Below are 26,859 nucleotides of genomic sequence, written 5' to 3'. Positions count from 1 at the left end.
ATCTAATGCCCAGTATAATTTCAGAGTATTGCCTTTGATTGTGTTTGAAGACCTTACGGTGATACTGTATGTGGACACCAAGTGAATGCTATCTTTCAAAATAGATTGTTATACAGTGTATGAACCCGCAATTGTGAGTACAGTGTATTTCGAAGTGTTCACACAGTGTTGAGCCATACAGAGATTGTTACTGACAGACACCATTGTTTTTGAGTTATGTAATTGTGCCTTGAAGAGGCTTAGGGACTTGTCAAGTAGTACAGTGATATTCCCTTTTATGTATTCATCTGTGTAGCTCAAAGTACAATTTTCTCAAAAGTTTCATCAAGTATTATCACTGTGTTGTGATTTTTCATTTGAGTATTATTTTTAAGGGGTTGGTGTATTAGAATTGTTTAAGCAGCCTTGCTGAAGATTAGTTGAGTTGTTGTGACCTCCTTGGCAAGATGGCCGTCACAAGGACAGTTCAGGGCGGAATACCCAGAACCTGTGTCCAATGAGTTGAGAAGTACAGTCGGCCCTTAACATTCGCGGGGTTAGGTAACAGAGATACCCGTGAATGTTAAAAATCCGTGTACTATTGCTGCTCCCCTAAAATCCTGGCCCCCATGTCTTTTTACATATACCTGTGTGTAGTTCGAGTTTTAAGACCAAATTATTTGGCAAAAATTGGGGTCGACCTCTAAACGGGTAATAGTTTCGTTAGGTTGAAATATTTACCAGTAACACCAGTAAACAATGGAAACGATGCACCAACACACCACCAGCTGTGAGTGTCGGTACAGTTGCCAAGGCAGACTCTTGCCAGCCCAAAGTAGCCAAATCCATGGTATGGTAGCACAGGACGATGTAAAACAAAGTATTCATTTATTAAAATTAATTTATAGATACTGGACATAAATTTTTGTTCATTACATTTGAAACATCAATCTTTGTTAATTAAATTTGAAACAAGAAAACTACGATACTGGATTTTCATAAAATATTACATCACAAGTATATTTTACCTTAACTGTGACTGAATGAATATATTCTCGGAAATAAATATGGAAATGTAATATTTTTGCTGGAATGACGTACTTATTATAGTGGGAAGTGGATAAAATCATGACGAAAGACTTTTCGCTTTCTTTCGTTCAAAATATTTTACCGTAATCCTTTTCGAATGGTTTCAGTTAAAAACTGTTTATACTCGTACTGTATTACAATAATATTCTATCCTATCATTAGCCTTATAATCCCACAACTGAAAACCATTCAGCGATTACAGTAACATCTTTTGAACGAAAAGAAAGCGAAATCATGCTGTCACTTTCCACTGTATGTCATTACATCATTCAGAAAATATTACATTTTCATGTTCTCAGAAATAAATGGTAGTTTTGTTGAAACGTAATGGACAGTATTTAACATTAAAATGCAAAAATAGCTATAAAACAATTTATACACCGTAATGTACTGGCTGGCATCTCCTCGTCCCTGCTCCCGCCAGTCACCTCCTCCCGCTCTGCCTCCCTCCGCCTCCTCCACATCGTCACTACTGTTGTATTAACAATAATATTCTATCCTAATTGACTTGAATAAATACTACGATATATTTCTGAATATTTTCATTAAAATCCATCCAAATCATTTTCCCTTGCCATCGTCTGCAGCACAAACAGCTTCTCCCAGTCCTCTCCTTGAACAGGACTAGAGGGTACGTGTTTTCGAATCGTTTTCAATTAAAAAAATGTTACATCACCGTATATTTTCCTAAACTGCGCCTGAATGAATATATTCTTGAAATAAATAGTAATTTTGCTGAAACGTGATGTATTTCAATGTAAAATAGGATAAAATACATAGACGAAAACAAAAGACTTCACCTAACCTTCCAATGTTCAAGATGTTACTCGTTTTTAATAGTTTTCGGTTAAAATACTGTTATATTACAATGATATATTCATACTGTGCTTGATATGCTACATTCACAGAAATGAAATATTTTTTGCTGAAATGACGTAAATATTACAGTGGAATGTGGGACAAAATCGTGACGAAAACAATGACTTTCGCTTTCTTTCGTTCAAAAGATGTTACCATATCCTTTTTCGAATGGTTTTCAGTTAAAAACTGTTGTATCACAAGTGAATTAGGATAGAATATTATTGTAATACAACAGTTTTTTAACTGAAAACCCATTCAACGTGCATTAACATCTTTTGGCCGAAAAAGCAGTCATTGCTTTCTCGCCACTATATTACGTCATTTCTGCAAATATTACATTTCCATATTCTCAGAAATAAATAGTACTTTTCTGAAACTTGATGTATTTCAATGTAAATTAGGATAAAATACATGACGAAAAGACTTTACCTAACCTTCCGATGTTCAAGAGATGTTCTCGTTTTTTTAGTAGTTTTTGGTTAAATATACTCTAGACCCCTGACTTACGACGGGGTTAGGGACCAAATCCAGGTCGTAAGTACCAATGGACGTAAGTCCATATAGTCGTAAGTCGGGGTCTAGGTGTACTCTTATATTAGTGATATTCTATTCATACTGTGCTTGATATAATACATTCACGGAAATTTAATATTTTTGCAACTACAATGCTGATGTCAACACAAGTGTGGTTACAGCGAGACTGACTGAGTGAGGGAGAGCTATGCGTGTGTGTGTGAGGTTGCGGGAGCGGGCGGTGTCCCGTGTTCGGTGCCGCGCGTGAGTTGAATGGCGCGCGATTTGAATGTACTTCAATTACTTCAATGCACAGAATATTCCTCTGGCGGGGCAATCCGCGTATTTGCGAATCCGTGAATGCTAAACCCGCGTATGTGAAGGGCCGACTGTATGTGGGTGGAGATGTGTTCATTCCCAGGACTGGAAGATGTAGTAGGGTGGGAGAGGAGTAAGGAATGCCTTTTACTAGTTAGTGAGAGACACAGACATCAGTGTTGCAGAGAGATCTTTAAAAGGTTGTAGACCCTTTAGCTGTACTGTCTTGGTTGGTGGACCGGGGTGTAGTGTATGTTTTTGCATGTTAGTGTTTTGCAATTTAGAAATATGGGTTGGTTGCAAGTGAGTACAGTATACTGTTTGCCAATGTGAGTTGTTGAATGTGGGGCAACGAGAGTGCTTGGCATAGTAACAGACAGTCCTTGGCTTGGTTCCCATAAGGACCGTTTCGTCTTGCATAGGATTCCTGGGAATATTCACGTTCCCTCGGGCCTCCCTCGATGGTACCGAGTCGCGCGAGTGTGGCATGAATCTTTGTAAAAAGGTCAAACAAACCTTTCCTCCGGCTTGATGGGGTCCGTTCATCTGTTCCTAGCTTGAGAAGTCCAAGATGAATCTCGGGTGTGTCCTGTAAGCACTTGATCAACCGCCTCAATGAAAACTTTGTGGATGTGAGAAACACTATTTCAAGTCTGTTTATTGAGTTACAAAATTTTTATGCTATTAACTTTTATCCTCTTCACCACTGATCGGCTAGTTAGCCGCTTGAGCGATCGGTCACGTCTGTTACTCACTGTTGGCAAGCCCAGGGCATGCACTGGCTCCTGAATGTACCTGAACCTGCTCCAGTGATGGTCAAGTCTTGTCTTGAAAGAGCACACTCGGTGCCATCACTACACTTTCTGGTATATTGTTCCAAGAGTTCACAACGACCGTCTTGACGGATATTGCAAGTCAATATCAGTCCCATTCATTGACAACTGGGCCGACTTCTACAGCAGAAGGGACCTTTATGCTAGGGATGGGGTACACCTGTCTCGGGATGGGGTGGCAACCCTGGCTGGGTCTCTAGAGGGGGCAGTTCAAAAGATATCGAAGTCTTTAAACTGTTAGGGGAACATATGGGCACGGGGTGGAGGAGACTGCAGTGGGAGCGGGTAAACAAAGTGAAAGATTACAGGGAAATAGTGTTAGGAATGATGACAAAACTAAATTAGACGGAGTTTAAACCTAAACGCGGTAAAGGGAGGACTCAGAGAACTCGTCTAACTTAAATGTCTACTATGTGAACAGTAGAAGTATGAGAAACAAAATGGATGGTATTAGGGCCTTGGTATGTACCGAAAAAATCGATATAATGGCATTCACTGAAACATGGATCAACCTAGACTCACATGAGTTACCTGTCGAATACCAAATTGCGGATTACAAATTGTTCCATACCGATAGGCCGTCCAGGAAAGGAGGCATCTATGTCAGGGATAATCTGAAGTGCGAAATAAATAAGGAAATAAAAACTGAGCGGAATACAGAAACAATTTGGATAGAATTAATCATATGAGTAATATATAGACCTCCCAATCTTGGTAAGAGTTAATGAGCGACTTATCTGGGATGAAATGCGCAGGGCTTCCATACACAACAAAGTCTGTATAGTAGGCGATTTTAACCTTGGCCAAATAGATTGGACTGACCTTACGGGTAACTCAGTATCAGAGGATTTCCTTGAAACGATCCAAGACTGTTTCCTAAGTCAACATATAACCGAACCCTCCTGGGGTAATAATATACTCGATTTAGTTCTGTCGAACAGAGAAAACCTCATTAGCAATGTCGAGGTAGGGAATGAACTTGCAAACAGCGATCACAAAGAAATTAGATTCCAGTTAAATTTTCAGGTCAGACGTAAAGGGAATTCCATTAAAGTCCCAGATTTCAGAAGGGCAGACTTTGATAGTTTAAAGAGGCAGCTGAGAGAGGGAGTGTCGCGCTTGGGTGTGAACCTGACATATGACACCGACCTAATAACGAGATCTGAGATTGCCGAGTTCCACGACAATTTAAATAATGAGTTACTTAATGCACAAAGGCAGAACATACCATACAAAAAACTCAGATCAGACAACAATGACCCTAAATGGATAAATAATTATTTAAAGAACATTATTGGCCAAAGGAAGGTTATAGGTAGAAGGATAAGTCGTGGCGAAATTTACCTCGGAGTATTATAAGGTATTGCTGGTAGGGTTAAGACCGAGATAAGAAAAGCGAAAAGGAATTATGAACTAAAGATAGCAGGGGAGGCGAAAACAAACCCCAAAGGATTCTACCAAATGTATCAAACTAAAACACGAGATAAGATTGGACCATTACGTTCAGATACCAGCGAGCTAACTGATAAAGACGGAGAAATGAGCAATAATCTGAATAAATATTTTTCAACAGTTTTCACCACCGAAAATTTAAACATGATACCCGAGGCACCGACTCTATTCAGAGATAGTGAAGAAAACAAATTAAGCGAGATAGTAGTGACTAGTAACGATGTTAATAAGCAAATAGACAAACTGAAACCTAATAAGTCACCTGGTCCCGATGAGATATTTGCCAGAGTATTAAAGGAATGTAAGGAAGAGCTTAGTATGCCCTTAGCAAAGTTGTTTAACATGTCATTAAAAACAGGTGTAGTACCAGAATCCTGGAGGATAGCGAATGTAATAACGATTTTCAAGAAGGGGGATAGCTCACTATCCTCTAACTACCGCCCAATCAGTCTAACATCAATAGTAGGTAACTTAATAGAATCAATTATTTCAAACTATTCGAAACCACCTGGAGAAGCACAAGTTGATCAGTGATTACCCAACATGGCTTCACAAGCAGGCTTTCATGTCTAACTAATCTATTAACATTCTTTTCATCAGTTTTCGAATCAGTGGACGAGGGGCACAATTATGATGTGGTATATCTCGACTTTAGCAAAGCCTTCGACAGTCCCCCACGAAAGACTAATTAGAAAGGTAGAAGTGCATGGCATCATAGGTAATATCCTTAAATGGATTAGGGCGTGGTTACGGGACAGGAAACAGCGAGTGAGCATAAACGGCACTAAATCGCATTGGAGCAACGTCACAAGTGGAGTTCCCCAAGGCTCAGAACTTGGACCATTATTATTTATTATATACATAAACGACATAGATACGGCATAGACAGCAGCATAAGTAAATTTGCTGATGACAGTAAAATAGGACGTGTAATTAAATCTGACAAGGACTCTGCAAAACTACAGGAAGATCCAAACAAACTTTTCGAATGGTCGGAAAATTGGCAGATGAAATTCAATGTAGACAAATGTAAAGTACTCGGTATAGGAGATGTAAACAGGGAAACCAGTTACCAGATGAACAACGATGCCATTGTGGAATCCGACTGCGAGAGAGATTTAGGAGTAATGATAAGTGGGAATCTTAAGCCAAGTAAACAATGTGTTTTTGCTCGTAACAAGGCTAATAAAGTACAGGCATCCCCCACGTTACGGAAGGGTTCCGTTCCTGGAAAATTGACCGTATCGCGAAATTCCGTAACGCGAAACCTATTTTCCCATTGACTTCCATTATAAAACTGGAGATGCGTTCCTAAGGAATTTTTTCGGCCCCCAAAAAGTAATTCAAGCACTTTTATTAATGAAAATAAACATTTATAAACTCATGCAATACAGTACATTAAATAATTTATGATATACCTTCTTAAAACACCAATTTAGGGGTTAATATTGCATAATAATGCATTATACAGCTATGTGTATGTTTATTTGAGTGCCCCGTCATAGGAGTCCGTTTTCTCTCACTTTAGGATGCCTGAGTCGTCCGTTTTCTCTAAATCTTAGAGTGTACCAGAGACTTTTTTATTTCTAAGTAGTGACACAGAATTTGATATTGCAACTGGGGTTGCCATATTTGAGGCAACTTAGGTATGTCTGATTACAGTTGGAATATTCAAGATCCATTGTGAGTGATGTTTAAAGCTTCAACTGTCTTTATGGTTGGTAAAACTTGTCAAGTCTGTCAGTCTGAATGGCATGTGTGAGGTCTTGTGTTTGTTAAAATTTACCCCAATTTCCGTAAGGGCGGATTTACGGGCCGTAACGCGAAATTTTTGGTCATAATTTACAAATTCCGTAAGAGTAAAATTCCGTAATCCGGGCTTCCGTAACGCGGGGGATGCCTTGGGTTCATACAAAGGAGTGTTAGTTACAAGACTGGTGAGGTCACCTTAAAATTATATCTAGCGCTTGTGAGACTTCACCTGGATTACGCAGTTCAGTTCTGGTCACCGTATTACAGAATGGATATAGAATCCTTGGAAAGAATCCAGAGGAGAATGACAAGACTAATCCCGGGCATTAGGAACCTTGAATACAGAGACAGGTTAAAGCATCTTAATTTGCACTCCCCGAGAGACGTAGAGTGAGGGGCGACACGATAGAGGTGTATAAATGGAAGTCAGGGTTAAACAAATGGGACATTACAAAGGTACTCAAACTATCCAACCAGGAGCGAACTCGTAACATTGGTTTTAAATTAGACAAACTTAGATTTCGGCGTGAAATAGATAAACACTGGTTTGGAAACAGAGTAGTGGATGAATGGAACAAGTTACCAAATATCATCATTAACTCGAATAAGCTGGATAGCTTCAAACATAGGTTGGATGCTTATATGAGCAATAGGGGTTGGGTATAAACGGGACTGCCCAGTATGGGTCAATAGGCCCGCTGCAGTTTCCTCCATTCTTATGTTCTTATGCCTTCATAGTTTTCTGGACTTGCGACTTCTTCAATCTTGAGCTGTGACCCCTTGTGGGGCGAGCATCCGCCAGCTCCAAGTAAGGGAACTCGACTGAGTAGTGCCCCTTAAGATGCTTATGCACCTCAACTAGGTCACCCCTTGCCCGTCTATAGTATAGGCTAGGCAAGTTCAGGCTCTCCAATCTCTCAGGGTAGCTGAGGTGCAGGCCCTCCTTTGAACATTTTCTGTCAACTGACAGTGCCCAGCATATCTCGGGGACCAGACGGGGTGACAGTACTCCAGATGGGGAAGCACTTCACTCTTGAAGATTGTTACGAGGGACAGACCGTCTAGATATCTGAACGACCTTCTTATAAGACCCAATAATTTATTTGCCTGATTTACCTTCTTCTCGCAATGGCCCGAGAACTTCAGCTAATTGTTAACATACACACCTAGGTCCTTCTCACATCCAGTCTCAAATAGTGCAGTTTTTTCATCCCGTTGGGACATATGATACGCCTCCTTACCGTTGGTACGCCCCAGGTGCATCCTCTTACACTTTGTGACATTGAATCTCAGAAGCCATTTCTTCGACCATTCTTGGAGCCCTCAGAGATCCTTCTGCAGCTCTTCACAGTCCACTTGGTTCTTGATTTCCCAAAATAACTTGGCGTCATCGGCAAACATTTGTATGGAGGAGTGTACAATGTCAGGCACGTCATTTTGAAACAAACAAACAAACAAACAACAGCGGGCCCAATACACTGCCCTGTGGTACCCCGCTAGTGACAGGTACGGATGATGATTTCGTGCCATTAATCACCACACACTGCTTTAGGTCATATAGAAAGTCTTCTATCCACGCTAGGACATTTCCCCGAATTCCGTGCCCTTCCAGTTTGATTTTCAGCCTTTCGTGGGGTACACTGTTGAAAGCCTTGGCAAAATCTAGATAAATATTGTCGATATTACCACCCCGTTCCAGAATATGGGTCCAAATATCCAATACCTTGAGCAATTGTGTTAAGCAGGAGCGCCCCGGCATAAAACCATGTTGGCAATCTCTGATAATACTCTCAAGTACTTTTCATATTATCCTGGTCAGACTCACCGGTCTATGGTTGTTCTTGGAGTGACGATCGCCCTTCTTAAAGATAGGACTCACATAAGCCACTTTCCATTCACTGGGCACCTTTTGTTCATCCAGGCATTTACAAAACAGGATCTTCAAGGGCTTGGCAAGCTCGTTGCACTCTAGGATGCACCATGTCAGTGCTGGGACTCTTATGGACCTTTAGCTTTGACAGTTTATTTCTAATACCCTCTTCTGTGAACACAATGTGGGTCAGTGCTACGTCGAGCCGACTGTTCTCAAACACAAGAAGGTTAATTGCATCCTCTCTTGTGAACACCGAGGAAAAGAAGCTGTTCAATGCCTCCGTTTTATCCTGGTCAGAATCTGCGCAACTACCATCTTCAAACCTCAGGTCTGATAGTCTTACTTTCATTTTTAATTTCGAATTTGCATAGCGGTAAAACGTCTTTTGGTTTGACTTGACCTCGCTTGCAACCAGCCTCTGGACTCATTTTCAGCCCTTCTACATTCTACACTTTACTAGTTATGATATTCAGCGTAGTGAGTGCGTTCTTGTGCCTTAATGAGTCAAGCCAGTGGATACCCCTCATCTCTTCCATCATCCTGTTGTAATTTTCCTTGTAATATTCGCACCTTGGCCTGGCCTTATCTTGAACTAGGTAACAGTTAAATCTGAATGACTGCACTATATGGTGACTGGTGCCAACTAGGGCAAGGTTTTCCTCGTTTGTTATGATGAGGCCTAGTGGCTTTGGTGTTTGTTCCCCTCTGTAATGTGTTGGATATCTAACATGTTGGAACAGGAAATTATCTGAGTTTCTACAGGGTTATTCAAGTCATTTGGGGTGAACTCGTTTCTCCAGTCGATGTCGCCATAGTTAAAGTCCCCCATGATAAGGAGGTGGCTAGGGTTGAGCATTGCCACGTTGTCTATTAAGGCTCTTAAGTTCCTTTGTTTTAGTGGGCCACAGTTTGGGGATACGTAGATACACCCGACAATAAGTAAGTCCCTTCCCTTTTGTTTAATTTTACACCACTTGGACTCTTCAAAAGCATCCTCTCCCTGTACCCTTGCCTGGCTGGATCTAAGGTCTTGTAAGTTTCTTGAGAAAGGTTAATTAAATGGGTCATATCCAGCAATTCCGAACTCACATTCCTCTGGGTTGATTCTCCTGTTCTTGTACAACATTTCAACAACTCCTACAATATCTGGTTGGTGTACCTTCAGTAGTGTTTCAAACTCCTCTCTCTTATCAAGGAATGTGTCAGTATCAGTGTACATGACATTCAAGCCAGAATTTGTTCCCGGTAACGTCTCTGTTCTTAGTAGTAACACCCCCCCCCCCCCATTCTCAGAAGCTGCAGCATTTGCTAAGTACACTATATTTTGCAGGGTGTGGTTAGAAATGTCATTGTTTACAAGGCTCTTGCCTCCTCCCGGCTGATAGGCGGAGCTGGTGCCACCTCCCGGGCGGGGGGTAGAGCAGGTGGAGGGTGCGCTGCTGTCCCCCGACCCTGTGTCGACACACTTGCTTCCTCCACTCTCTCCCTGAATATAACCCATGTACACCCGTCCCCGCTCCTCCTCGACTCCTCCCTCTTCTGCTTCAAGCTCTGCAGGAGCTTTCTGTGCTGTTCCCTCTGCATTACCTTGCGATCTGGGTAAATGAATACACTCCGAAATGCCTCACTCCTTGCTAAGTTTTTTGCCTGCTGAATAACCTCCCATTTTTCCTCCTCACTCACTAGTGTGATCCTGAGGGGGCGAGGCTTGTCCCCCTGCTTTTTTCCCAGCCTCCTCACATCCTGAGGGGTTGATGGCATCTTCAGAACCTCTGTGCAAATATTCTTGAACTGCATCTTATCATGTGTTATCTTACTTTGTTCCCTTCACCTGGCTCTCAGAGACTCCAAAAAATATTTCATTGTTCCTGCGCTGGAAACGTTCCTGTTGTTCCTCCTCTCCCGTAACAGTAGGTCCGTTAATTTTCATTCCTTCGACACACTTCTTTAGAGTCCCTAGCTGCTGTAGAACCTGTTCTGAACCTGCATTACTCTCCGCCAGCCCCCGTGGCCCTGCTAATACCTCAGCATAACTCCTCTTAGCAACCACCTCCATTCTATAGACTACTTCCTCAGTCTTAGCAAGGATCTCTTTCTCAACTTCTTCTAGTTTGGCTACCAGCAAGGCTCCAGCTTCATCTAGTTTCATCCCTAGTGAACTCGTTCCCCTATGGTTTGCAATCGTCTCATTCACCTTGACTACGCAGTCAGGGCAATACCACCAACAGCCTTCATGCTTTACTGCAGTTTGCATCATCCTAAACATTGCACTAGTCAGGCCTGTATCCTCCATAACTGACGTCCCCCTGCAGTAATCACATATCATACTCATGGTTGTTGTTGTGGGGGGGAGGATGCAGACTGTGTATAGATCTACACCTACTTAAAGATAAAGAGAAGAAACAGAACAGTACTTAGCTGCCCTCTGCTGGTTTTAACCTCCCCTGTTGCCTTTAGAGTTGTCTTCTGTTTTCTTCTCTCTTTTTTCAGTTCACTTCAGCGTTTGTCGGTATTTATGTGCTATCTCTATGTACACTGCATTTTGCTATGAATAACGGATTTTGTACACCCGCTCAATCTTCTAGAAACACAGAAAATTAAAATAAAACTTTCTTTGGGGCAGTAATAGAATGCCTTTATGGATAGCTAAGCTTGTTGATTTTATTTTTTATTTTAACTATTATTCCCTTATGCAGTACTTTCTTTTCCTGTTCTCATTAACGACTATATCTCTTTGTGCTATCACTGTGTACACTGTATCTCCCTGTGAATGGTGTATTGTAGGCACAGTTTCAGTTCATGAGAGAACACACAAATAAAATAAAATTTAAAGTTTCTGTGGCACCTATAACACGACTTGGTTTCAGCTGGCAGTGGTGCCTTTCCAGCTTGCTTGCCAATTTGTATTCACTTTAATTTATTTACAACTTCTTCCGCAGTCACTGATGACACTATGAACTGATTTAACTAAAGGCACAGTACTACACAACTCTGTAAAAGTATAAAATAAAAGCTTTGTCATATGGCAATGATTTTGTGGTATCTCCAACTCGGTGGAGATTGAGTTTTCAAAAATACAATCGCGTCTAGCATTAAAAATCCTACATCGATTTACACTTTCACATCACTAAGACGATCTTATGTTACCATTGTCCAATTTCTGCCGCTCGACAACAAAACACAAAAACCCAAATGCCGAACATGCTTGCTGCAGAGACGCAACACGACCCCACCCGCGCCTACTCATACACATGCTTAGTTGTTCACAAGATTAACATATATCTAATAATAATAATAATAATAATTAACGGTTTATTGAAAAAGTTCTGCAGCCCGAAGGCTGAAAATATACATTGGGCATAAATGACTTATTACATACATTGGTGGTTTAACAAAAGCCTTCATTAGAGAAAGGTAAAGGAACATAAAGTGAACAGACAGATTAATGTAGGTGTTGGACAGCAAAAACGTAGTGTAGTAACTCCCTCCCAGATGGTGTTAGGAGGGACCTCACGTGGTGTAGTAGTTCCCTCACAGATGGTGTTATGAGGGGCCTCACGTGGTGTAGTAATTCCCTCACAGATGGTGTTATGAGGCCTCTACGTGGTGTATTAATTCCCCACAGATGGTGTTATGAGGGCCTCACGTGGTGTAGTAATTCCTCACAGATGGTGTTATGAGGGCCTCTACGTGGTGTATAATTCCTCACAGATTGTGTTATGAGGGCCCCACGTGGTGTGTGCAGTTCTCACAGATGGTGTTATGAGGGGCCTGATGTGGTGTAGTAATTTCCTCACAGATGGTGTTATGAGGGGCCTGATGTGGTGTAGTACTTCCCTCACAGATGGTGTTATGAGGGGCCTGATGTGGTGTAGTAATTTCACAGATGGTGTTATGAGGGGCTCCTACGTGGTGTAGTAATTCCCTACAGATGGTGTTATATAGGTGAGGTGTGGTTCCAGGCCTTCCTATCGTGAACGGATTAACACATCGCTGGTAGTTGGGTCTCACGGGCCGTTATCACTGGGTACCTGGGACCTCACTTTTGTGAAAGGTCAACGGGTACCACTGTTACTGTTGAGTTGTTCTCACTGACTTAAGCACTGTTCACCTCTGTTTAACACTGGTTCCATTTCTTTCCTAAATGAAATAGTAACTTCTGGCGTGAACTTGTTGATATTCCGGTGGGGAGGAGGGTTCAGGGGAGGGAGTTGGTATGGGCCAACATAACAGTTGACCTGGCTGCTCGAGAGGCGCCAGGTACGTCTTGACCCTTCGGTGGTCAAGGTTGTTGCAGTAAGACTGTTGTTTGCTAGGTTAATACCGTATTTTTCGGCTTAAAAGACGCACTTTTTATGACAAAAACATACCTCGAAAATTACCATGCGTCTTCCAGGACACTAGTCGATGAGTTGTAGCAGAGGTTTTTGAAATCAGCCCCTTACAAAGACTATTTACCTCATTGCAGTATAACAATTATAAGTATTCTCTGTACAGTACAGTAAAACTATTGATTTAACTACAGTTGTGCCCATAACGCGGTCAATTGAACCCAGAGGGTCGCGTTAAGTGAAATCGCTAAGTGAACAACAGAACATAGGATTAATTCCAATAAAACCGGCCCGACCCCCAAGCTCCACTTTGAAGGCACATACCTATGTTGTAGTAAAATAACATCTTAATTTATGATGGTACATGCACAATTAATACTTAAGAGAAATAGAAAATACAGTTCGTAAGTTAATGTCCATTCAAATAATGGACTCAACTCCTCCCCTCTCTCTACACTGCCAGCTCTTCCCTCTCAGAGAAATTTTTGGGGAAAAACCACTAAATTTTAATAAATAATACCTCAAACTAAAGTTAGGATATTACAATTGACATTGCTGGATTCCTTGAAGACCAGGAATATTTTGAATATAAATGTCATATATTTTGCACAAAAAGATAACATAGTTACCTAGAGAAAATTTTTATCTAAATTTTATGTTTAATGCAAAATATATGATGTTTATATTCAAATGATCACCAAATTATAAGAATTCCAGCAATGTAAATTATATTCTGACCGGTAATTTGTATGAATTTTATGAGCTAAAAACAAATATCTTCAGTTAATAAAAAAAATCTTCACGACACTATCTGTCAATCAAGTACCCCACCTTGCCTCTCTTCCAACCGCACGGTCAGTCCCAACCTCCCCCACCCCCACTAACTTCCCTTCCAGGGTTTTAACATTTAGTATTAAATAATACTCAGATTAGTTAGGATAATATAATTGACATTGCTGGATTCTTGTAAGACCAGGAATATTTTGAATATAAATGTCATATATTTTGCACAAAAGATAACATAGTTAATTTGAGAAAATTTTTTATCTAAAATTTGTATGTCTAATGCAAAATATATGTTTATATTCAAAATGATCATCAAATTATAAGAATTCCAGCAATGTAAATTATATTCAGACCGGGTAATTTGTATGAATTTTATGAGCTAAAACAAATATCTTCAGTTAATAAAAAAAAATAATTCTTCACTGGTAACAGATGGTCGGTTGGTCCTTCCTCCCCCACCCCCCACCAACCGTCCCAAGGAGATGTGGGATAACCACTAAATTTTAATAAATAATACTCTCAAACTAAAGTTAGGATAATATAATTGACATTGCGGATTCCTTGTAAGATCAGGAATATTTTGAAAATGTCATATTTTGCACAAAAGATAACATAGTTTGAGAAAAATTTTTATCTAAAATTGTATGTCTAATGCAAAATATATGATGTTTATATTCAAAGATCACCAAATTATAAAATTCCAGCAATGTAAATTATATTCTGGCAATTTGTATGAATTTTATGAGCTAAAACAGGCAGTCAGGCAGGGTGGCGGTGAGCAAATCTAAAATAGCGTCTCGAGCCGACACTCACCGCGTATATGTGAAAAAATTTGTGTTAAGTGAAACTATTTCTGGCGAGGCACCGCATATGATATGAAACGCATAAAGGCGGGTAATACTGTAATATTGTTGATATATTGCAAAAAAAAAAAAAAAAAACCTTGCTGCTGTGTGGTTTGTTTACTAATGGCAGTGGTGCGGCAGCGCCATCTATTGAGGAATTGCCAAAGGTTGTCTGCTGGTCTCAAATGCAGGAATGTTTGTTACTTTATATGTAGGCTCTCATATTTGGATACCTATTTACAGTAGGCTCTCATATTTGGATACCCATTTAGACTGTAAAAACCCCACAAAATTAAAATCTTCCAAATTTAAATACAACTTCGTCATCCATGTCAAAACACACACAACAACATTGGCTGTCCTTGTGTTTTCAACTTTACTACCACTGGTGGGTAGAATTTTTTTTAAATTCAGAAACATTAATTAAAATATATATGAACAGTAAATAAGTGTTGCTTTCATATTCTTATGTAGAGTAATGATGATATGTTTACACATGTGCTCTCTTACAAACGTGATCTCACTGTTTTTTTTACCCTTAATTGTTAGCTACTTCCATTGCTCCATTTATTAACATTAAATAACATTACTTAAAACAACCATACTAATTTTACTACAGCTACAACCAGGGTCTTATTTTCTTCAGTTTTATATGTAGAACCAATCAGTCACTGGTTTTATAAACAAGAAAAACAACGACATCTTGTCTCCTCATGTGTTTTAATATTCTTCGTATTATTAATGAATTGTATTGTTCAATTTGCACACATAAACAATAATTCAATCAAAAACAAATTCAGAAACATTAATTAAAACATATATGAACAGTAAATAAGTGTTGCTTTCATATGCTTATGTAGAGTAATGACGATATGTTTACACATGTGCTCACTTACATACACGATCTCACTTTTTTTTACCCTTAATTGTTAGCTACTTCCATTGTTCCATTTCTTAACTTTAAATAACATTACTTAAAACAACCATATTAATTTTTCTACATTAATTTTAATACAGCTGCAATGGGGGACTTATTTTCTTCAGTTTTATAATTATGTAGAACCAATCAGTCACTGGTTTTGCAAAAAACGAGTTGTTGTTTTACTTTTATTTTGTTTTTGAATAAAGATTTTTTGTTTTATATAGACGTTGATATACATGTTTACTTTTGCTTACCTTCTACTGTTGGAAAATATTTCCCGTCGTTGTCATACCGACAAAAACAAGAGAAAGAATGTAAACACTACAGCCCCTAAGATGTGGAGGTGACCAGGTGTATAAAATGAGTGCTGATAAGCAGTTCTAAGTGATGATATTCAAAGAGGTGTGTGTACTTGTGCCAAAAAGGCTGTATATCAAGCAACGGTTTCACTGGTGTAGGTAGTAGGCAGCTAATGTACCAAACAAGGAGGTACTACCATCTGGGAAGATATTGGAAGCATAATGTATTGTCTAATGGTAGACCCTATGTGACCAAGTCCCAGGTTGATGATCTGACTTTCTGCAGGGTCTCAATTGTTCTCTTACTTTGACAACACAACATACATACAAGTATATTGTTTCTCACTCTTGATATTTTTTTTTTTCATTTTTGTATTTCTTTATTATTATTATTATTATTATTACATTTTCGCCCCCTAAGCCCCAATGTGGGTCAGTGACCTGTGCCCAGGTGGGCTAAAACCCGTAATTTTTTTTTTTAGAATTTCATTTCCAAAATCAGGGTGCGTCTTCCACGATGCAGCGTCTTCCACGATGCAGCGTCTTCCAAGCCGAAAAATACGATATAGTATTTTGCTTTAAGTGTTCTCAGGTAGGAGTGTTTGTATTACACAGTGTTATTTATTTCTTTACTTTCTTCTGCATAATATACAGTATATAAATGGGGTCTGCCCATTTTTTTTTTACGGGGATTAGCCCACCTGGGCACAGGTCACTGACCCACAGAGGGGCCTAGGAGGCGAAAATTTAATAGTAATAATAATAATAAAGAACCATAAAGAAATACAAAAAAAAATCGAGAGTGAGAAACAATATATGTATGTTGTGTTGTCAAAGTAAGAGAAACAATCGAGACCCTGCAATTTTTTTTTTTACGGGAATTAGCCCACCCGGGCACAGGTCAATCGACCCACGACTGGGGGGGGGGGGGCGAAAAAAAAGAACAGAAAGAAATTTAAATTAGAGAACAAAAAGGTTATATTGTGTTAATGTACACCACGAAGATGCCGGAAAACCAGCTTTTTAAAGTGAGACATTGTATAAGTATGGAAACACAGAAGAAGGCAGAGCATTCCACAGTTCGGCTGTGTGAGGAAAGAAGGAGGTACTATAACAGGTTATTTTCGTGTGACCGACGTCCACAGAGAAACGGTGGGCACCACGGGCAAGACGTGTGTTACGAGCCCACGGCCTTGCCGGCGGTACACAGGATGCCAAGTCCACCGAACATTGCCCGTTAAAGTACCTGTAAAAGAGAGAAAGTGAAGCAACATTGCGGCGCAGAGAAAGGGAAGAGAGAGAATGTTGCCTTTGATTCCACCCTATCTAATAGTTGAAGAGCCACCCCAGATATGAGAGCAGTACTCCAGGGACGAATGAACCCCTTATATGCTTGAAGCAACTTCTCAGGAGTGAAGTAGCTACGGCATCTGTACAGCATTCCCAACTTTGGAGGCAGCTTTAGCTGGGATATAAAATAATAACAAACACAAAGATAATTTATTAAAAGGCGAAAATAAAACCTAAAAGCATTGTTAATACGCCTACAATTATCTCACTGCTCAATGGGTTTATCGCTGGTGCGAAATCACCTTATTTTTTCTTATATTTTGTTTATTTACGAAATGTTTTAACCATTTCTTTATTAAATAATTAATATTCATTTATAATAATAAATACAACAGTTAACCCTCACTTTTCAAGTCCATCTTAACGGTGTTTTTGCTGAACCCATAAGCGCGTAAGGTTATGAGTGTGGGTCTTTTACAGGTTATCATGATTTATCAGACCTGTGATTGGCCATGCATCCCTGCCACCCCTTCTGCTGGCAGCCGCAACGGGCTGGCAAAGCACAAGACCACCTGGTGAGAGGATGGCAAGCACGACGCTGACCTAGCCGCTGCAGTTTCCATATCCTGGTTGCCACCCGTAAACGCGCATCCATTGTTCTGTAAAATCAAAACCATCGCAATCAAAACCATAACGACGCCTGCTACGAGTAAAGAGCGACAGCAATGATTACGCGCCAGCATGGCGTGTTTTTTAAACGAATCTAATCCACCGGCGATCTGTCGCACAAACATCACAAAGTTCACGATCGTATTTTCACAACCAGGTGCTTTATAAAAAATTACTTGTGAGGTACTTGCGTCAGGCGGCGCGACGGAACATGGCGGCCGACACGCGCTCTGTTAAGGAATCGTGGCGGCGGTACCAGCATAAACCTTCTCGAGCCTAAACCTTTCAGTGCTTCCCCGGTGGTTACAGAGGTTTAAGATCCGAACAAGATCACCAATATAAATATCAAAGAAGCGAGCTGATCGTGGTCCAAATTTCCTCCGCCATGATTGAGAAGCGATAGTACAGCGACGACCAGGTGTCAATATGGAATAGTCTCGTCTTTCTGGAAAGCCATCAAGTCTTCGCCGGAAGAATGCCAGCAGACCAATGGAATGCAGAAGAAAACGCATCACCGTCCAGTGCCTGCGTTATCGGTGATCCACATACCCGCAAGCCGCACGCTTACAAGAGCATGGACATGACCAAGCGGATGCTTCCATCGATTAATCGCTCGTCTTCGATGTAAAGAAATTCTGTGAGCGACAGAATGTGGCCTAACATTTTTGTTGCTGCGACAACGCACCAGGACAGTCTTTATTGTTGTTAGATCATCGTCACCCCAACGTGTAAAAAGTGGTCTCCTCTCCACACGCCTTTAATCCAGCCCAGAAGAATCAGTGGAGTTGATCACACGAAAGCTGCATTCTCAACAAAAAAATTCCAGCCCTGAAACGACTACACCAACACTAGGGAAGAGTTATGTAACCTGAGGAGAAATTCACCATAAAAAGGTTTTAAAGACAGGACCCAAAAAACACATTTCCAAATCAGAGTATTTAACATCAAGAAATGGATTCTTTGGTGGAGCTGCGGGATCAGCTAAGTCTATTGCTACAATTGGTCACGCATGGAGACATGTGGGTTGCATGGAATACCAGGTGAGAGGAGGAGCTAATCTGTGACTGGTGAGGTTCAGAATGTTGCAGTAGAAAGTGGACCTTGCTTACAGAGAAGCTGCGCAGACTGTTACAGTTGCAGCTTCTCTGAGACCACAACGATTACAGAGAATTGGTCTCAAAGACGAGATGTTGGAAGAAGAACACGTCAGTGAAGAGGAGGAAGAAGGTGCGTCATTCTCTGAAGAACACAATTTAAGTCATAGTGATATTAAGGGTGCCATGGAGTGTGCAGAGAAGATGAAGTCCTTCCTTTCCCGCGACAATGACGATGACCGCTATGAAGTCTTCCATACCCGGCTGGTGCAGGCTATGGAGCCGTACATCAAGGTGTATCACGACAACATCAACGCCAGCCGTCAGCAAAGCATAACAGATTTCTTCGCCCGCAACCCACCACAGCCAGCCCAAGCCAGTGATAGTGACAGTGAAGGTGACTTTGAGGGATTTGTCAGGGAAGCCCTGACAACTGTAAGTGACAGTGATGGTGATTCACCTAGTAATGGTGATTCACCTGAGGGCCAGTAATCTGCCCTCTGCCTCGGAACCAGCCTCCATCCCCGTATGCCGACCCATCTCTTCTACTACCGTAAGTGTTACACCTAATTTTTAGTTTTCTAACCTTTCCTTTATTTTTCCTATGTTAACCTTTATCTTTCCTAACCTAACCTCTTCTATATTACTTGTTTTTTCATACCATCATAAAGTTAAGATAAAATTTTTACTACAACATAGTTGTGTGTCGTCAAAAAGTGGAGTTTGGGGATCGGCCCGGACTCCATTTCAATTAATCCCATATGTTATGTTATTCACTTTACGCGTTCCTCACTTTCCGCGGTACCCTCCGGGTTACATTAACCGCGTAAAGTGAGGGTTAACTGTAATTCTTTATTTGTTCTGTATTTTGTTTATTTACCAATGTTTGGTAAAAATGTAGAAGGTGGTGACCACCAGAAGGAATTGTCCAAATTGGTTGAAATTTTTCTACACACTAATATCATGATATTAAACACAAAAATGGAAACGACAATGTATAGAATCTGATCTAACATACCCAACTATGGGTTTGTTAGGTCAGGTTCTATTAGGTTTTATGCATTATTGTGTTAATTAATGTGTTAAACAACCTACCTTAATATTGAGGTTGATATACAGTACATCAGCAATGGTGAGGAGCAATATGTGGAAGCGTTCACCATCATTTAGGAAACGTCTCTTGAAAAGGGATTCAGCAAGGTAAATAACAAAAATGGCGCCGGGAGGATAATTGTGAAGCGGGTGAGAGTAAATAAAAAATTGTCAGGTTCTATGCATTGTCTTCCATCTGTGTTTAATATAATGTTATTAGCGTGCAGAGAAAATTCAACCAATTTGGACAATTCCTTCTAGTGGTCACCCTTTTATACACCTTTACAAAATGTTTTAGTCATTTTTTCTTTTACTAAATAATTAATGGTCATGTATAATAACACAATACTTCTTGGTCATGTATAATAACACAATACTTCTTGAGTCATCTGTATACATGTGTCATTTCTATTGGTGTAAAATAATAACTTACAATTTGTCACTCATACCAGCGACTGTTAGTGGTTACAAAATGGGGTGTATCCATGTAGATAAGGAATAATCAATTTTTTTTGTTAAGCTTTGTTTCAATAACACTGGACCATCTTACACAAATTATTATGTCATTTATTAATAACTTTGAGTGACCTGTGTCTATAAATATATATGGTCATTTAGTGCACAGTATACATGGGAGCTTTCTGCATTTGTGTTAGGTCACTGTCCACGTGGTTGTTTTGTGGGCTGAAAATTATAAATATTAAGTGATATTCCTGTGCTTTGAAGGCCTTAAGAATATAAGAGGGAAGTGATGGTAACACTCTCTCTGTGTATTATTAAAACATGAATATTGAGGTTAATTAAGACTTGCTCACTCTTTATGTTGTTAATCACATTTAATTGTTTTTATATTACAGGAGGACCTGGTTCCTGCTGGGGTTTGTACTGACTCACTTAAATCTCAACTTATTTACTTGTGGATCAAGCTTTATTTTATCTCCTGGTTGAGGACAAGACTTTGGTAAGTTTGTGAAGTTTGTTGTAAAATTTGCTTCATGTTACTAAATCTCAAGAGGTTATTTCCTCCTGTGAATATTGATGTAGTAGATTTTTCTTGCTTATGTCAGAGGTGTTTTTATATTGAGTCAACTAACTTCCTGTAGAGAGGATGTACTTTATCATCCAAAGCTTCAGTGCCAGGAGAGTTGTTCCTCACTTATGATGACATCTTCTGTTTAGGTGTCTGGAAAGAAAGTCACAATTGGGGTTAGAAAAAGTCAGGGATATAAACACATCTTTTAAATAGCCTAAATAATGTTAAGTTAGGTTAAGGTTTGTGACTTTTTTCCTACATTCTGGGATGATGATACACCATGGAGAACCAGATCATTGTGTTCACTCAGTAAAGGTTTATTAATTCATCCAAGTACAGTATCCAGGTTCACACTGACACTTCCCTGGCCTAGCCTCCATCTAATGTATGAACATTTACAAGGTGAAAACAGCACTTTGAAGTATGTGGGTGACGTGTAATGGTATTTTAACTGGTTTGTTTGTTTTAATACATATAGTGCAAATCTATTGAGGAAATACACTTCAAATAAATACATGGAACAATGGATTGCTCTTTTGGTATGACACTAATTGTTTTAATTAAGTTCTGGAACTTTTAAGTGGCAGGTCTTTTAGAGTGGTAGCGAGCAAGCAGTGTACTGTATACTGAATCGGCTGACCCTGGCTTGAGCCTTGCGACACACAACCTCAGTGATCTAGTCATAAACAATATGGTGAATCACTTGTAGAATAATCTGATAAATAACTTGGAGTTAGGGGTATATTTCTATAAAGCAAAGGTGCTGTTACAATCTAGTAAACCAACCAAACCTGTCTTAACCTATTGTGAAGACGATGTATTGTAATATTGTACTGTACTACCTTTTTTTTTTGTAGATATTAGTTTTTAATAAGGACTGAGTCACATAGGTAATGCAGTTAATATTATTCTTTATAAGCAAGAACTATTTATTTGCTTCATTGTACAGAAATTTATAACAATCTGATGTTGTGACTTCACACTCCCTTCACTTGCTGAACAGTTCTGTGGGATTCGTTGTTCTTTGTGGATAGTAATTTTTTCCTCCCAATGTCTTGACACTTAGAATGACACAAGGTAGCTACTGCAAGATGCACATTTTAAAATTGATTCCACATTCTAATGAAAAGGTGAAGCAGCTGAGAGGACACAGGGTTTACCTTCAGTCTTAGGGTTGGTCGTTAGTACCCAAAACATCCTAAGTCATTCCAGCAGTTACTGAGTACTGTACTGACTCTAGTTAGGGAAGTAAGGCTATTTGAGTACAGTACAGAGCCAACCAAGTTGTTTCCTTGGGTAAATATCTATCAGTAAGTCTTCCATCAACTATGGAATTTTGAAAACTTCAACATTGTAATACTGTTCACTTTGTTTCAGACATAAAGGTGTGATTGGGCAGATGTAAGAAAGAAATATTATGGTAGCATCAGGAGGCCAACCCACACAAACATCTCCCACCACAACCAAGAATTAAAGCTCTGTAAAATAAGAGGCAGAACAATTCCTCACAACTGTACAATAAGTCAGTACAGTATGAGGATTAGTGAACATCTTCAGGAGAACATTGTAATCAAGATTGAGGTAAATTGTCAACTCTCCAAGTCTTAAGTTACAAATATGGAAGTCAAGTTGGTGTTCTAGGAAACAGTGAGAAAAAAAAGAACGTTCACACAAGTGAAACTTTCTCTTGAAAATACCAGTTAAATGATGCACTGTGTTATATATAGTTTAAATACAGTATGATGAGAGTTGCAATGTTTTTACCTAAACAACTACCTTGTGACTCTTTTGCTTGTGTACACTGCTGATAAAAGTTCCAATATATAAATGTGACAAGTGTTTGTCTGCTGTGCTTGTATACTGGTGAGACAAAGTTCACTTGTGGTAAATATTTCTCATACAATAGTGAGCTCAAGAACCACACACATGTGCAGAATTATTTATGCAAATTTAGCTGTGAAGAGTGGATAACTTTTTTATACAGTACAAAAGTTACCCAAACATGTGTACAGTGAAGGAAATATTTTCTTGTATGGAGTGTTGTAAAGTGTGTAAAAGATGGCCCGGTTTATGAATCAAATGGCTGGACATGGTGGCCAAAATAATTATGAGTGTGTACAGTGTGGTGAATTATTTTACTGTAATGATTCTATGAAGATGCATACCTGTTTGGCTGAGATAAATATTAAATATGAAGAAGTTGATGAAAGTTTTAACAGTAACTATGATGTGACACAACATGTGACTGTTAATGAGAAAGATATTAAGTGTGAAGAGTTTGATGAAAGTTTTAACAGTAACTATGATGTGACACAACATGTGACTGTTAATGAAAAAGATATTAAGTGTGAAGAGTTTGATGAAAGTTTTAACAGTAACTATGATGTGACACAACATGTGACTGTTGATGAGAAAACTCGTAAAGGTCTAGAAAGTGGTAAAAGTTATAACAAAAAGGAACAACTAAAGGAACAAATAGTTGTACACACTGGTGTAAAGAATTTTAAGTGTGAAGAGTGTGGTAAATGTTATTCCAGAAATAGCCATTTGAAGAGCCATATGTTTGTACACACTGGTGAGAAGAATTTTAAATGTGAAGAGTGTGGTAAATGTTATTCCAGAAAGAACTATCTGAAGCAGCATGTGGTTGTACACACTGGTGAGAAGAATTTTAAGTGTGAAGAGTGTGGTAAATGTTGTTCCAGAAAGAGTTATTTGAAGAGCCATATGGTTGTACACACTGATGAGAAGAATTTTAAATGTGAAGAGTGTGGTAAATGTTATTCCAGAAAGAGCCATTTGAAGGGTCATATGGTTGTACACACTGGTGAGAATTTTAAATGTGAAGAGTGTGGTAAATGTTATTCCAAAAAGAGCAAACTGAGGAGCCATATGGTTGTACACACCAGTGAGAAAATTTTTATTTGTGAAGAGTGTGGTAAATGTTATTACACAAAGAGCCATCTGAAGAGCCATATGGTTGTACACACTGATGAGAAGAATTTTAAATGTGAAGAGTGTGGTAAATGTTATTCCAGAAAGAGCAAACTGAAGCAGCATATGGTTGTACACACTGGCGAGAAGAATTTTAAGTGTGAAGAGTGTGGTAAAAGTTATTACATAAAGAGCCATTTGAAGAGCCATATGATTGTACACACTGGTGAGAAGAATTTTAAGTGTGAAGAGTGTGGTAAATGTTATTCCACAAAGAGCTATCTGAAGCAGCATATGGTTATACACACTGGTGAGAAGAATTTTAAGTGTGAAGAGTGTGGTAAATGTTATTACACAAAGAGCCATCTGAATAGCCATATGATTGTACACACTGGTGAGAAGAATTTAAAGTGTTATGAGTGTGGTAAATGTTATTCCAGAAAGAGCCATCTGAAGAGACATATGTCTGTACACAATGGTGAGAAGAATCTTAAGTGTGAAGAGTGTGGTAATGTTATTACATAAAGAGCCATCTGAAGTGCCATATGGTTGTACACAATGGTAAGAAGAATTTTAATTGTGAAGAGTGTTGTGTTATTCCAGAAAGGGGAAACTGAACCAGCATATGGTTGTACACACTGGTGAGAAGAATTTTGAGTGTGAAGAGTGTGGTAAAAGTTATCTCAGAAAGAGTGAACTGAAGCAGCATATGGTTGTACACACTGGTGAGAAGAATTATAAGTGTGAAGAGTGTGGTAAAAGTTATTACATAAAAGCCATCTCAAGAGACATATGTCTGTACACACTGGTGAGAAGAATCTTACTTGAAAGTTGTAGGAAAGATCTTAGAGAAAATGATCTGAAAGTGTATGGTCTTACATGTTGGTAGGAATTATTTCAGGTGTAAACAATGGATTATTTATTTAAATAAGAAGACCAATTGGAAATAATCATCTGATGACTGTGTTGGTTATCCTTGGTCGAACTGACTTACTGTTTGCCATTGTTTGTATCCCTGCACTGCATATTTGTTGTATACTTGAACTGTATATTTGTTGTATACCCACACTGTATATTTGTTGTATACCTGAACTGTTTATTTGTTGTATACCTGTTCTGTATTCTTATTGCATACCTGCACTGTATATTTGTTGTATACCAACACTGTATGTATACATGCTCAATCTTTGTAAAATTGTGTGATGAATTTACTGAATAAATATATATATGTATCTGTCTGGCTGTCTGTCCAACTAACTAATCACACTAGCAAGTGAGATTCACAAAAACATTGGCTCTCTATTACAATGATTGTATTTTTAACCCTTAGATGGCAGCAGGGTGCCTGAGAGCACCCAATAAAAAGTTGTCTATACAGTATATGGTTGCTGATGACCAATGAAATTCAACATAAATAAAGATTCCCCGCATAGTGAGACTTACAAGATGTTGTAACACTTACAGTACTATGTGTAGACTCCTCTCTCTCCTTTATATATATACAGTATATATATATGTATATATATATATATATATATATATATATATATATATATATATATATATATATATATATATATATATATATATATATATATATATATATATATACAGTTAAGTTGTACCCCACTTAACGCGTCAATAGAACCCAGAGGGTCCTCGTTAAGTGAACCGCTATGAACAACAGAACATATGGGATTAATTCAATAGAAACCAGCCCGACCCCAAACTCCACTTTGAAGACACATAACTATAGTAAAAAATAACATCTTAATTTTATGATGGTACATGCACAAAATTAATACTAAGAAATAGAGAAATACAGTCGCTAGTTAATGTCCATTCAAATAATGGACTCAACTCCTCCCCTTCTCACACTACACTGCCGGCTCTTCCCTCTGAGAAATTTTGGGGAAAACCACTAAATTTTAATAAATAATACCTCAAACTAAAGTTAGGATAATACACTGACATTGCTGGATTCCTTGTAAGACCAGAATATTTTGAATATAAATGTCATATATTTTGCACAAAAGATAACATAGTTACCCAGAGAAAAATGTTATCTAAAATTTGTATGTCTAATGCAAAAATATATGATGTTTATATTCAAAATGATCACCAAATTATAAGAATTCCAGCAATGTAAATTATATTCTGGCCGGTAATTTGTATGAATTTTATGAGCTAAACAAATATCTTCAGTTAATAAAAAAAATAATCTTCACGACACTATCTGTCAATCAAAGACCCCACCTTGCCTTCTTCCAACCGCGCGGTCAGTCCCAACCCTCCCCACCCCCCACCACCTCCTTCAAGAGAAGAGGGTGAAAAATTTAGATTTTAACATTTTGTATTAAATAATACCTCAGATTAAAGTTAGGATAATATAATTGACATTGCTGATTCCTTAAGATTAGGATTGAATATAAACATCATATATTTGCACAAAAGATAACATTTTACTAGATTAAACATTTTATCTAAAATTTTATGTCTAATGCAAAATATATGATGTTTATATTCAAAATGATCATCAAATTATAAGAATTCCAGCAATGTAAATTATATTCTGACGGTAATTTGTATGAATTTTATGAGCTAAAACAAATATCTTCAGTTAATAAAAAAAAAAATATTCTTCACGTAACAGATGGTCCGGTCGGTCCCTCCCTCCCCCCACCTCCACCAACCGCCCCAAGGAGATGTGTGGAAACCAGAATACTTAACTTTTTGTAATAAATAATACCTCAAACTAAAGTTAGATAATATAATTGATATTGCTGGATTCTTGTAAGATTCAGGAATATTTTAATTAAAATGTCATATATTTTGCACAAAAGATAAATATAGTTACCCAGAGAAAAAATTTTATCTATAATTTGTATGTCTAA

The 26,859-nt window shown here is 38.8% G+C and overlaps 1 protein-coding gene and 1 long non-coding RNA gene across 2 annotated transcripts; both read left to right on the top strand.

The window, feature by feature from the left end:
* LOC121870711 lies at positions 1 to 23,205 on the top strand. Its single transcript, XR_006089756.1, has 3 exons — positions 1 to 133; positions 20,856 to 20,959; positions 22,409 to 23,205. It is a non-coding gene; the product is annotated as an uncharacterized LOC121870711 (long non-coding RNA).
* Positions 23,206 to 23,209: 4 nt separating this feature from the next.
* Positions 23,210 to 24,534, top strand: LOC121870710 (zinc finger protein 665-like; the record flags this gene model as incomplete). The annotated part of the gene is made up of 1 exon (XM_042372656.1): positions 23,210 to 24,534. A coding segment is annotated over one exon (1,281 nt), but the record flags the coding sequence as incomplete, so codon positions are not given.
* Between the last annotated feature and the right edge of the window lie 2,325 nt (positions 24,535 to 26,859).

Source organism: Homarus americanus, unplaced genomic scaffold, assembly GCF_018991925.1.
Source record: "Homarus americanus isolate GMGI-L3 unplaced genomic scaffold, GMGI_Hamer_2.0 scaffold60057, whole genome shotgun sequence".
Taxonomy (NCBI): domain Eukaryota; kingdom Metazoa; phylum Arthropoda; class Malacostraca; order Decapoda; family Nephropidae; genus Homarus; species Homarus americanus.
This window is presented reverse-complemented; position numbering and strand designations above follow the sequence as displayed.